The sequence below is a fragment of the Leucopleurus acutus genome, assembly GCF_964270905.1.
Source record: "Leucopleurus acutus genome assembly, chromosome: 5".
NCBI classification, from domain to species: Eukaryota; Metazoa; Chordata; class Mammalia; order Artiodactyla; family Delphinidae; genus Leucopleurus; species Leucopleurus acutus.
The window spans coordinates 68,760,729-68,774,053 of record NC_139147.1 but is presented as its reverse complement, the minus strand read 5'-3'; the positions used below and the strand labels follow the sequence as shown (position 1 = coordinate 68,774,053).

At 53.2% G+C, this 13,325-nt stretch overlaps 1 protein-coding gene across 1 annotated transcript in view; it reads right to left on the bottom strand.

The window, feature by feature from the left end:
• PDIA5 (protein disulfide isomerase family A member 5) overlaps positions 1-13,325 on the bottom strand; it is a 92,190-nt gene that overhangs the window by 38,350 nt on the left and 40,515 nt on the right. Inside the window, exons 7-10 of the mRNA XM_082839860.1 lie at positions 12,551-12,611; positions 7,656-7,723; positions 1,075-1,166; positions 910-981 (exon numbers count right to left, since the gene is read on the bottom strand). Of these exons, the coding sequence (XP_082695986.1) occupies positions 910-981; positions 1,075-1,166; positions 7,656-7,723; positions 12,551-12,611 (293 nt within the window). The remainder of the gene's footprint in view (positions 1-909; positions 982-1,074; positions 1,167-7,655; positions 7,724-12,550; positions 12,612-13,325) is intronic.

Below are 13,325 nucleotides of genomic sequence, written 5' to 3'. Positions count from 1 at the left end.
TCTGCTTAGTTACCTCATTCAGGAAATAAGGGTCATAATAGTATCTTCCTTATGGGGCTGTCCTGAGGATTCCATGAGACATAAGGTGCTTAGAACAGGGTCAGCCACAAAGTGGAGCTCCCAAAATGCTCCAGAATGCTGTTCTTATTCTAAGCACTGTGCACAAATAAACACACACTGGCGGTGACAAGTGCCAGGCCGGTGACAGGCAGAGCCCAGAGCAGGTGAGTGCTCCGGCGTGGGCTTCAGGAGAGCTCCGGCCACGGAGAAGGTGTTGGGGAGACAGACTCCCCATCCAACACACCAGTCAGGGTCCAAGCGTCACGCAAAAGTCACACACCTAGCATGGGGGGCGGGGGACTCCAGGTGCACGGGCGGTTTGGGTTATAAGGATCTAACCACATTATAAACAGGACCACAGGTTGCTACGAAGCAGCTCCGCGGGGCTGCACGGTGAACGGCAAAGCAGTCTGCAAATCTAAGGCACGAGGACACTTCTTAGCTTCAAGGCACATAATACAAAGTGTTATGTTTGAAATGAGTGTCTGACTGACAACTCTATTTTCAGAGAGACGTGCAGCGGAACCTCTCTCAAACCTGCCGTCCTGGGTGAGAGATACTTCTAGCCATCAGGTAGACTAAGGGGAAAAAACCTATCTGAAATGCAGTCGTCACGGCCAGTCACATGAAATCCTCCCGACTCGCACATTCTGCACGCACAGATCCCCACCCTCACCTAGATGCAGCCCACAGACAGTTGCGTGGGCAGCACAAAATGGTCCTTTCTTTCCTCATTCTCTTCCCAACCACCAGACGGAGCCCTGTGCCCAGGGACACCCTGGGGCCTGGCGGATGCCCCTCCCCCTCTGGGTACCCTCCCCCGCCCCACCAAGGCAAACGCCAACTTACTTCTTCAGCCACTCCACAATGTCCTCAGCTGTGGACCCATAGCTGTCGTACTGGAACAGAAACCGTCCTTTCCTGTGAAACATGAGGAGACACTGTGGGCTCAGCCAGGGAGGCAAACGCCATCATGGAGGGGAGCGGGCGTCAGCAGAGAAGCAGGGGACTTACTCGAAATAGCAGATGGTGGGGTAGCCGCGCACACTGTACTCCTCCTTGATGTTTTCAAATTCCGAGGAGTAGACATTCATCCCGGCCAGCACCTGGGAGCAAAGGGAGAACAGACCTGTCCACTCTCCACCCACAGACGCCCTCACCTTGTCCATGCCTGCCCAGCCGTCCCACCAGAAACAGATGATGGGGACGAAGCCTCACAGTCTGATGCACAGCCCAGGGCAGCGGGGGATCAAGGATAGCCAAGCCAGCTGGGAACAATGCCCGAGTGCTCTGGAAGAAGCAGTCATCTGGGCCCAAGGGCTGCCCCCCATACAGGCATTCCCTCCTGCCTGCCCTGTGGGAAAAACCATCCCAGAGCAAGACAAAGTTCTGAGGGTTGAAGAAGAAACCTGGCCTTGTTACCAAGGTCAACCAGGTCCTAGAGTGCGCTCACTGCCACCCAAGTACATATTATGCCTTTTCTCTGCCCATGTCAACTAAGGTTGTACTCTTCTCCCAAGTTATGGAATCACCACTGAGCCACTCTGCCACTCTAAGGCACCCTTGGACACCTTCCTGGATACCTCAGTCTGTCCGCCCCGGCTTCATGTGCAACATTCTCAGATCTCACAGTTAAGGTGGCCAAGGAGGTTGCATGGTTCTCATGACCATCCGCCTGCCTAACTCTCCTCCCTCCAAACCCTGTTAGGCCTCCTGTGGGTGACCGTCACCTACAGCATCATTTGAGCATCATCTCTGAAGTCTGAACATGTTCTGGTGGCAGGGGGTCCACATACCCAACACCCCTGAATGGGAAAGGAAAACTGTAGTAGCTTGTATTACTGATGACAAGCCTATGTACTGAGAACAACCCAGAATGGGTCCCCTAGAACTCCTTTCCTGAAGCAGGAACTTTTTTCTATATGGCAGGATCAGGTGCCCGGAAAAAGGACTTTGAATCTGTTCTCACGAGAGAACACAGTGTGGCCAGATGTAAGAGGGCTGTTCCACAACGCCGGGTGGCATAGGGGGGCAGGCAGAGGAAGTTCAAAAAAGTCAGCAGCAGTTACAGAAGCAGAAAGAAGAAACCAGGAAGCGGAATTTTGCTGAATAATATGTAAGGAGGCATAGGGAGAGAAAACGGGAAAGAGCAGTCTCAGTGGACAATGAACTTGATTCAGAGGACTGTTTCCACTTGGCAGTCGCGTGACCTTGGACAAGTCACTCACCCTCCCCGAGGTTCCCTGTTTGGAAGATGTGGGTGAGCCCTATCACAGGGCTCTTGAGAGAACTGAATGGGATGACCCAAGTCAGAGGTTTTAGCACAAAACTGGTGCTCAAGTTCTTTATTTCCTACCAAATCCTGGGTAATGGGAGCTACCTGTGCCTCTGGCAGCTCCATCCCTACAGGCATCTAAACGTATCTTATGAACCATTTTAAGTACCTAGCACAGTGCCTGGCATACAGCAGACACACAATAAATGCTTGCTAAATCTGTTTTTTTTTTCCTCCCACCCCCTTGTGGGATGCTACAAGGAATACAGGGAAAATAAGCCTGAGACAGAACTTCCTAGAAGCCCTGGAACACTCTAAAAGCCCGTCTGCTCACTTCCCCAGACTGATTCAGCAGCCTGTTCCAGTAATAATTGTCTACTTTAGAGTTCTTTTTTAATGTCTAATTGGTCTCCCCAGTGTCAGTGCACATTCACCACGAGGTTAATCTTCCACATCCTCCTCTTTCATTACATCACTTCCCGGTGCAAAACCTTTCAATTCCACTGAATGCAGGCTAAAGTCTAACTCCACACTCAAAGACCATATGGTCCCTGTCTCGTTTTTTAATTCTTCTTTCCTACAAAAGCCTTAATTGTGCACCTGCTAGGGTCTAGGTTTTTAATTCTCCCAGGAATGAGACAGTCTGAGATTTCTGCAGAGAGAGGAAGTTGGACTGTTTGCCGTCTGGGGCCCCCTGCAGATGGGAATATACCACAGTGGCTAGGAGCCTGGGCTCAGGGCTTAGGATGCTGGGTCTAAATCCTAACTCCTCTCTCAGTAGATGTTTTCCTTGAGCAAGTCACGGTTACCTCTGTGCCTCAGCCTCCTCATCCGCAGCCCCTCCTCTGGTTGCAGTGAAGCCTACATGAGATGGCGCAGGCATCTACAACACTCAAGATCTGTTAGCCGTCTTCACTAATACCCCTAAGAAGCTCCGCAGATGCGCTCACACTCCCAGAGCCCATGCTGGATTCTCCCGGCCCTGACTTCGAGTATTCTACCCCCTTTGCCCATGTTGCCCGCTCCCCCTCTCTCGGCTACCACCGAAGACTCATCCACCTTTTAAGGCAAATCACATCCCACTCCCCTAGGTGGCCTTTGCTTGTGATGAACTCTTACTTCTCTGAGTTTCTGTAGCGCTTCTGACTACTTTGGGGTCATTTATTAGTTTATGAGATAACTGTTTTTTGAACAACTACTTACAAACACTTTTTGGAGTCTCTGAATCCAAATGAGGCAAAACTGGTCTCAACCTAAGGAGAAGTTAGGGTCACCGTGCCTGACACCGAGCCATGTGCGCCTGGGGCCAGTTGGCTGACATAACATGATCTTCCTCGTGTCCAGCCCATGCTGTGACAGGAACCAGCAAGGAAACTCCACAAAGCAGGAGCGTGTGAGCTAGTGGTCAGGGAGGGTAAGATTTCCACAGACATTCCAGGAAGAGAAAATGGAGACAAGACAAAAGAAGACATGGCTCACGAACCGAGACCATGTTGGTTTAACTGTGGGACACGCAGAAGGGAGTAGGGGGAGAAGGCTGGGCGAGTTCACCGAGGTCGCTGTGGACCGGGCTTTAATGTCTCAGAAACCAGGACTTTATTCAGGAGGTGCCGGAGAGCTATCGGGGGTTGTAAGGGGAAAGTCACAGGTCAGGGAGACAAGTCGGCAGTCTTTGGTAACCACCCTGTATGGGCTAACCAGGGTCTGACCCGGGCTGGTGGGCAGGGAGAGGATGGAGGACGTGAGGGGGACAGATGGATGACAATGGCCCGGCAAAAAGGCACACTGATGGAGGAGCCTGCGGTGCTCGGGAGGAGTCGGGAAGGAAAGCTGGCCACTGCCTGATGGAAAGACACTGAATTTCATTTTAGACATCCTGCATCTGGGATGCAGGGAGAAGAATGCAGCCCAAGACGGGAAGCAAGCAGTCTGCCACGCGGTACTGGAGCTTAAGGCTCAGGCTCCACAGAGCTACATTTTGTTGAGCTATAGATGTAGACAAAAATCACTGAGGGACAGTCCATAGGAGACAAGGAGAGTACAGTGCCAGGCCCTTGTTCCAATGTGTTAATAATAAAGTAAGGAGGGTGTAAAGCAGACCCTTGGCAGCACCCCGTTCAGTGAGTGGAAGGAACAGTAGCACAGAGCAGTGGGAGCCGCGTGGAGGTGTCAGTCATCTGTACCTGTGAAGCGTCTGCAGGCTAGAGAGCGTCTCCACGCACCAGCCCATTCGCGCACCCAACAGCCCAGTGGGGTGGGCAGGGTTGGTGTTATCATCCCCATTTTAAGGATGGGGGAAGTGAAGGCTCCAAGGCAACTGGCCCAAGATCTCCCAGTGGTTAGCAACAGCCAGCACCACAGTCTGATCTGCACACATCTGTCACCAAGACCGACACATTTCACTGTTTACACCCAGATGGCCCATCATGGCCAAGGTGAACAAAAGACTCAGTGTGAACATCAATAACTGGCAAGGCTGGGAAGAGGAGACAGACGAGGGCGGGCTCTGCTCTGAGACGGGGAGCGGCTGCTGGTGAGGATGTCCATTAGTAGGAGTAGGTGGGACAGGTGCCGGTGACTCAGCAGACGTCAGTGACAGCAAAAAACAAAAGAGGCAGATCTGAGTCTGGAAAATGGCAAAGGCTGTGCCTCCCTGACCCAGCCTCGCTCCCAACTTAATGACATCATTAGGTTGGACACCTCCCAAGAAATCTGTAGAGGAGGAAGGTTTCTAACCCCTGCCACAGACACGGCCAGTCAAAAAGGGCCCAAAGATGACAGAGATGAAGAGGAAACAGGAGGTGCTAACCCAGCTGGATTTCAGCAGTGCGGTGAGGAGCAAGCTTTTGATTTCAGGGGACCAGCAGCCCATCTCTGCCCCGTGTGCAAGGACAAAAAGGAATCCACACCTCTGGCTGCCCCGTTCCTGGGAAGCTGTGGCTGCACCAGGAGCCCTGGCCTCTAGAGGCCTCCTGAAGCAGGTGATGGCCCCGGTGGCTCGGACCCTTCCTCCTTTATGGAGCTGGGAAAGGGTGAGAACTTTTCAAAAGGTGCTTTCCTAAGAAACTAAGGGGAAAGCAGAACAAAACAAACCCCAAGTAATGGATGAGTTCACGTAACACAGAGGTAACTGACACCTGGCCAAAGCTGGGCTTGAATCGGCCAGCCTCACTGGATACCTGAACAATCCCACTGACTTTTCCATAACGTTGTCTAGGGAACTGGGAGGGTCACCTTTTTCTATTTCTTGACCTGGGCCCAAGCAGGAAAAGCAGGTACTGGGTGGTTTTTTTTTTTTTTTTTCCATTTTTGGAAGCAGGTACCCTTAACAAGTAATCTTCAGGGCTAACCTTGCAAGTGAGCCTATTGTGAACCCAGGGCCCTTGTCCCACAAACATCCTTCCCACTTTGCCTCTGTCCTTAGGAACTGATGCTCTGAATTCCTTTCTAAAAGGAGAATATCGCTTTTAATGTAAATATAGAGCTTAAAATAAAATGTACCCAGTAAGCCACATGCTCATTCATTCATTCATCAGCACCTACTCTGAGCTTGGCCTGTGCTCTGTGCTGAAGAAACGCTCGAGAACTCACATCTCAGTGAGAAAACCTTATTATAATTAGTATCAACTGGTGGGCAAAGCGATCCAGAACAGAAGCAAAGATGAGCAGACACGACCATGCAAGGCAGGGACAGGCTCTGGGGGAGCACAGGAGGGGCCTGGAGGAATGCTGAGTTCGGCAGGGAGAGGCAGCATTGGCTGAGAATCTTCCAGAAAGTGCCGAGACTGGCACCAAGACCTCACCTGCTTTGACGGAGCTGGCCAGCTTATCTGTCATCTGAGTGGGGCTGGAGTTCTTTACCCTCCACTGCACTACAGAGTTCGGAGGGTGAGCTGAACGGTTGTCTAAGTGTATACGGGTGCAGCAGAAAGAACTCTGTGGGTAATTAAGTCTCTTCTCCAGGCGAAATAATCTTAAAATATGGTATCTACTGAGGCCCCAAAATGTGAAGTGAAACTTCCCCAGAGTGATATACGTGTGCCCCAGGGCCAAACGTCTCCAGGCAAGCTGCTAGAAGTTTATTAGTGAGAAACAAGCAGGACACTGGTGTCTCCCCAGAAATGAGGTCAAAAGAGAAAGCACCTGGTTCTTTGCAACCCAATCCTGGGGCCAGCTAGCAGGGCTGTCACCGTGCTCAGGGGCTGCCCTTTTTTAATTGACTCTGAACTAATCAGCAACTTAGTTTGGTCCATAAAGATCACGGTGCAGTTTTAAGATCTCAGGACTCCCTTGGTGGGGGCTCTGGCCCACCCCACTGAGATGGCACCTGATGACCTTTCACGAACGGAATATGGACTTGGCCATGCTCTCAGAGGAGCTAGCAGTTATTTTTCTGTTGCCACCAAGAAGAAAAAAAAAGAACAAACACCCAAAACTAACGAAACAAAAACCCCCAAACCTCTGTGGCTCGGGGTAAGTGCAAAAATGGACAGACCTATGGCACAGAAGAGACAAGCCTGGCAAGGCGAAGGACACACAGACACGACCAGGCCCGTCAGCGACTGAGGCTCAGCGCTGGGTGAGGTCTGACTGCCCCGGCCTCCCCTGCTCCCTCACTGACCATCCTGGTTGCTCCTACTTCTCTGAAGGCCCGTTTCCTCAGTGGCTCCCCTTCCCCTCCTGTCTCCTAAAGGTGGGCATCCCTGAGACAACCCTGTCTCCCGCCTGCTCCCCGGCACACTCTCCTTCCGAGAACCCGTGGGCCCAGGTTTCCAGCTCCCCACCGCCTCTCCCCGCTGTGGTTCCAACGTTCTTCCTGCCCCACAGGAACCACTGAGCCCTGCAAGCCTGGGCAGGAGGCTGCCTCATGGACCCTCTTGTGCTTTGGGCCCACCCTTGGTGTCACCGTGCCCCCCTTTCTTTGCCACTGGGCTCCCCGGGGACCGAGAGAGCCTCGGCCTGCTTTGGAGCCCAGCCCCCGTCATTCTAGGCCCCTGACAGTCTGCTGTTGGCCCCTGGCCTCTCGGCGACACCGAACGTGCTTTGCTGGTTTCCTGGTTATTTCATTACTGGTCTTTGACAGGCGCCAAATTCTCCTGGTCCCAGCAATTCTGGCCAGTTCTCAGCATCCACTGAGGACAGGTCTCTGAACCACACGCCTGGGGCAGCAGGGGCAGCAGTAATAGAAAAAGTCTTTCCCGTGATTTCAAAACCTGCCCTCTCCCCTCTTCCTGCACCCGTCCTCCGCCATCTCCCAGGGAGAGAGGGAGAAGTAGGGAGCTGGCAGGCAGCCCCGCCTGGCCCATGGCGCCTCACTTACGAACAGGCCCCGCAGCTGGGTCGCAGCCTTCTGGAAATGCGGCATTATCCTCTTGCACACGCTGCACCCTAGTCACCGGCAGGAGAAAAACCAAACGGTTACAACTGGCCCCATGCTCCGCCCTCTCTCCCCTCAGGCCAACCTCCACCAACAAGCATTTATCCCACCTCCAGAAGCCAGGACTGCCCCAGGCTCTGGGAGCACATGGGGACAGAGGCAGAGGTCCCAGACCCCCAAGAGCTGACAAACCCCAGCCCAGCAGTCACTCAATAAACGCGGGACTGACAAGCAAACGTGACGCAGCTGGGGGAGGGCAAAGCACTGAATAATTTAGAGCTGAGGATGAGTTCAACAGGAATTCAGGGAGCCGGAGCAGGTGCCAGGAAAGCACCCCCTTTGTGCGCAACTAAAAGCCTCCCCTCGCTGCCCAGCCAGGGGCTGCAGATGAACCTGAATCAAATGCTATTAGGAGGAAAAATGTGCAACCATACATACAATGGCTTTGAGGATTTTCTGCCTCTTTTCCTTCATTAACAGTGAATCACACCATGGCTAGAGGGAGCCGAGCGCTGGCCAGAATCAGACACTCAAGTTCTCATCTTCCTTCGACCTGCTGGAGGACCCCGACAGGTCACCTCTTTGGGCTGCTGCCCCTTCCGGCAAATGAGGGGTGTTGGACCAGATGGCCTCAGGCCCCTTCCAGCACTGACACTGGGGAACTCTGTGATGTCTTTGACTCAACCCTCTCTGGTCCACCACGGTCACACTCCTCTCCTGGGTGGTGAAACCTCCAAATTTGGGGGGCTCAGGGCCAAGACAGCCAGGCCCCAAACACCCACTCCTACTTCAGAGAGACTCTGATTTAAACCCACCCCTTCCCTTCAACCAGAACAAGCCACACATGGGCACTGACACCGCAGGACACAAGCCCCAGTTTCCTCAGACAGGAGGAATTCTGACACACAAGGCTGTTACTCTTTCTGACAGCCGCTCTGCTGCAAAACAGGCTCTGACATGCTTCTGAAGGCCACAGACACCAAAGCTGCCTGGAACCCACGTCAGTCCGGATGTCATCTCGACACGGCACAGTGGGGACAGGGCCACGCAGCAGCAGACTAACAAGCTCTAACCCACATTTAGCTAATGCCTTGGCAGGCTGTGGGCAGAGTAACGCAGGTAGAGAGCTGCTCTCAGCCACTGGGCCAGATACAGACACTGGAGAACAGTGAGCAGGTCAAAACTCCCCAGAGACCACCTGAACCTCCCCAGCACCAAGTCTACTAGACAAGATGCACTGCAGGATATTTTGACATAGAGCTCTCAAAATGCCCACAGCCCCCTCCTTGACATTCCTGCCTGGCAAACAGATGGACACCCACACACACATCAGCGCATTACGCCTGGGCTTAAGTACATGCTGTTAGTTCAGGCTCAGACTCAAGGAGACACAGGAGCTGCTGTGAGGTCAGCCTGCAGCGCAATCCCATAGCATCTGCCCTCAGAAGACAAGAAGCACCTCTCCCCAGCAGCTGCCACCACAGCATGGTCCCCACAGGCACTGGAAGGGAGGAATATGACACTTGTCAGGGGGCCTTGTTCCCTCTGTGGGGATTCGGAGAGAAGAATGGAAACAGAGACAGCAATGCCAACTCCCTGGGGTGCCCAAGCTCCACCAGGTGGATGCCACGTGGTAGGGATGGGATGCCGCACGGCAGCGGCAGAGGAGGGAGCTCAGCTCTGGGGAGAATGAGACCCAGGTGTGCATCGCCCCTTGACCACTGCTGCCTGTGTGACCCCGGCCTAGCAATGTAAGCAGTCTGAGCCTCAGCCTCCCCATCTGTAAGGTGGAGACAACACCTGCCCTGCAGGCTGAGGGCAGAGCCAACACCTGGGAGGGCGGGCAGAACTAGGCGCCAGCAGGGGGGCCTCTACCAGCACAAGGCCTGAGAGCCTGCCTCCCTATCCACGGTGGGGTGACACTTCCACCGGGAATGGGGATGTCACTCCACTCCCCAGGAGAGAGGATGAAGGGGGCACACATCAAGCCCTCCATCCCCCCCCTTTAGTCAGTGACTTGATGAGATGGGGGAAGTTGGACACCCACTGGGTCACACTCAGGAGTTTACTGCCTATCCTCACAGGTGTGGCCTCTCTCCCCCAGCTCTGCCGGTCTACAGCCTGCAACGACAGTATCCCCCGTGACTCCTAAACAAGTGTCAGTCAGCCAGCTGTCCCCATGGGTGGAGTACCGGGTGAAGAAGTTATTGAGGGGAAGAAGAGATGGAAGAGTAACAGGAAGCTCTGGGCCAAGCCAGTTGCCACTTGAGCTTTACCAAAAATAGAGCTCGTACTGTGATCCCTATTTGAGTTTATCTTTCAACTGATTCATTCGGGAGGAAGGGGAAGAGAGAAGACTAATTATCACTCTCAAACCCCAAAACTTAGAGCACCAGTCCTTTTATTTTCTCATTAATTCAGTCAACGAACATTCACTGAATAATCAGTAGGTCCTTGGGACCCAGATTTGTCACAACTAAAGGCTTCCACTGCCTTTAGGCTCCTTCATCCCAATCTTTGATCCGTTAGGATAAAAGAATCCTAAACGACTTCCCAGTTAGGGAATTGGTGTTTCCCAGGAATAAGCTGAATTATGAGGCCATGACTGCTTGGTTGGACTAGTATAATAAAAGCACAAGCTCGTTTCATTAAGAACAACAGCAACAACACAATCTGGGGATACCTGGGACCCAGGAGGCCAACCAATCTGATCCCACACAAGTGTAAACTTAACAGCCCCGAGTTTTCTCCCTCCCTCTCCACTATTCATTGTTCTATGACACCTACCAGGATCCTAGCTTCTTCTGCCTCAGCTTCCTATTCTACAAAGATAATAAGCCTGCTCGCAGCTCTGCCTGCTCTGATGAGGACGGTCGCCCTTCCTGACAGCCTGGAGAGTTGGGGTGAGGCAGGGGGACTGGCACACACACTTCGGTGCACATTGCTAGTGAACCTCTCCCCGTGATTACCTACTGTCGTTACGCTGAAACCTGCACGGTTATACCATGACCCTGCCTTGTGACACGTACTGTATACTGACATCACTGTTTTAGTCTCATTTAACCAATGTGTTGAGACCTGAAGAGTTCTAAGATAAACGAAGGGAGGCCCGTCCTCAAGGGACTACGCAGGCAGGATAATTCCTGAAGCAATTCACAGCTGGGCAGGTAGTAAGATCCCTCCAAGGAGAAACAAAAAGGGGTGAAACCAACAAGTGAATATTAATAGAGAGACTGACCCGGGGTTAAAGAGCAGACCGCCTGGGCAGCGCCGGCTCTAATAGGAAGTGGGACTCCAGGGCCTCTTTCCATAGGCAGGCACACCCCTGGGGCAGGGAGGGGTGGGGGGAGGCTGGGTGGGGGGCACCCAGCAAGCAACATGGGCTGGGGACAGGCTGTTGTCATAGTGAACAAGCCACAGGCCCAAGTCAGGCAGAACCCACAGAAGGGCATCCAGCCTGGGGAGGCATGGTCAGTAGGGTTGAGATGGGAGGAACCTGTGCTGGGAGAACTTCTCAGGAAGGGGGATGGGAGGCAGGCTTTTAAGAGGAAACAGAACCCTGTGCCACAGCCTGTGGTACCCACTCGAGCCACAGACATGCCTGGGCACACCCACCTCCCGTCACATACAACCCCCCCCTCGCTCCGGCCTTTAGTCCTTTGGCTTCCTGAAGGCGCGTGTAGCTCACAGAGATCGAGCTCTAAGGCCACACACAGGCTCTAATCCAAGGTTTTTCAGTCTGTGGCGGGGACCAGTTAGACTTCAGAGGTGGCCCAGATGGGGGAATATCTGTGGCTTTGAGGACATACTGTCAACTACTCTACTCCACAGTTGTAGCTTGAAAGCAGCCACAGACAACATGCAAATGAACAGAGGTGGCTGTGTTCCAACAAAAATTAATTTACAAAAAAGGCAGCCGGCCCACAGGCCATGATTTGCTGACCGTTTATTAGAGGGTTACGAAGTAGTAGGAAAAACCAATTAATGTTTAAATAAAACAATGAAAAAGAAAATATCAACGTGCTCTATACCTGGTGGAGTGGATGGCAAGTAGCAAGGGTAAGTATGGTTTAGTGAAACTTTTCAGCTTACTTATATACTGGGCTGCCATGTAAAATATGTTTAATACTACAAATACAGTCAAAAAGTTTGAAAGCCACTGCACTGATCCAACCCCTTCCTTCCCTTACAGAAATGGGAACTGAGGCACAGAGTAGTGAAGGACTTGACCAAGGTCACCCAGCCTGCTGGGTGGCACAGCTGGAATCAGAACCCACGTCTCCTGGTCGTCATCTCAACGATACTACTGCTGTTCCCACGACCTCTTGCCTCATATAGAGACTGAGCCCCAATAGTGGGCCCCTTTCTCCCTGGTCCTGATCCCTCGGCCCTCCCAGGTGGCTCTGCAGGAACCAGAGCTGGACGTGCAGCCGCCCCGAGGCCGGCCAGGCTCTGGGCGGTCAGCAGCCGCCGCCAAGGAGAGCGAGCCAGGGCCGAGGTGCGGCTCCACCGGGCACACGGCTGCCAGCAAAGGGCCACAGGCCCGCAGGAGGCAGAGGGGACCTGGAGCAGAGGCCCATGCTGCTGCTGGGGGAAGAGGGCAGAAGGATGCGGAAGCCAGCGAGAGAAAAACTGATGTGGACTGCAGGAGAGGCGGAGCCAGACGAAAAGGCAAAGACAAAGGAAAAGAGGTGCAGGCGGAGACGGTGTGAGCGCCGCGCCGTGACTGGGCGTTCTAAGTGGAGGCCCGGGGCTAGTTCCCAGTCCCCCTTGCGCCCCCAGCGGCCCCACCCAGAGTCTGAATGTCTGACTTGAACCCAAAGGAGAAAGTCACTCACAGGAAGCATAAAACATCATCAAGATCGGCTTCTCTTCTTTCTTCAGGAGTCGTCGGAAGTCCTGAGGCACAGAGAACACTGCAGGTTACAGACAACGCAGGAATGGAGACGACATTCCCGGGGGAACCACAGTGGCGGGAGGAGTGCAGCGGGGGTTTGGAAACCCCATGGTCTGACTTGGGGGCTGGGGGTGCAGTGCAGAGTCCTGGCACGTCAGGGGCTGAAAGACCCTCAAAGACCATCTATTCTAGCCACCTCACATGTTACAGATGGGGAAACTGAGGGCCGGGGGGACAGATGGCTTTCCAAAGGCCACCTGGTGGGATGAAGTAGTCGGTACCAGGTTACCAGTGTTACTTTCAGCTCCCACTGAACAATGAATACAGCAAGGAGCTAACTGGGTCCCATGAGGCTGTCTCTTCTTATGCGATCTATGAAGTGGCTCTGTTGTGGTGGTGCCTGTATTCACGGAGGCCCAACTTGGCCAGGTGCGGATCTGCTCATCACGTAACACGGGGTTAACCCACCGCTATGAATCTTCCCCAGCCCAGCCCTACAGCCACCATCCAGGGCCCGAGGAGACCATGGTGCACACAGGAGCGTAAGGATGAGATGCACCCCCATTCCCAGGAGGCTACAAGCTAAATGGATCATTTGTGTTTGTACCCTTAGAACAGCGCCTGGCTCGTTATCAGACAATATATAATCATGTTAAAAGAATATAATAAATGTAAAAAGACAAGTGGTCACAACAGTGCTAAAGGAGATACTTCAG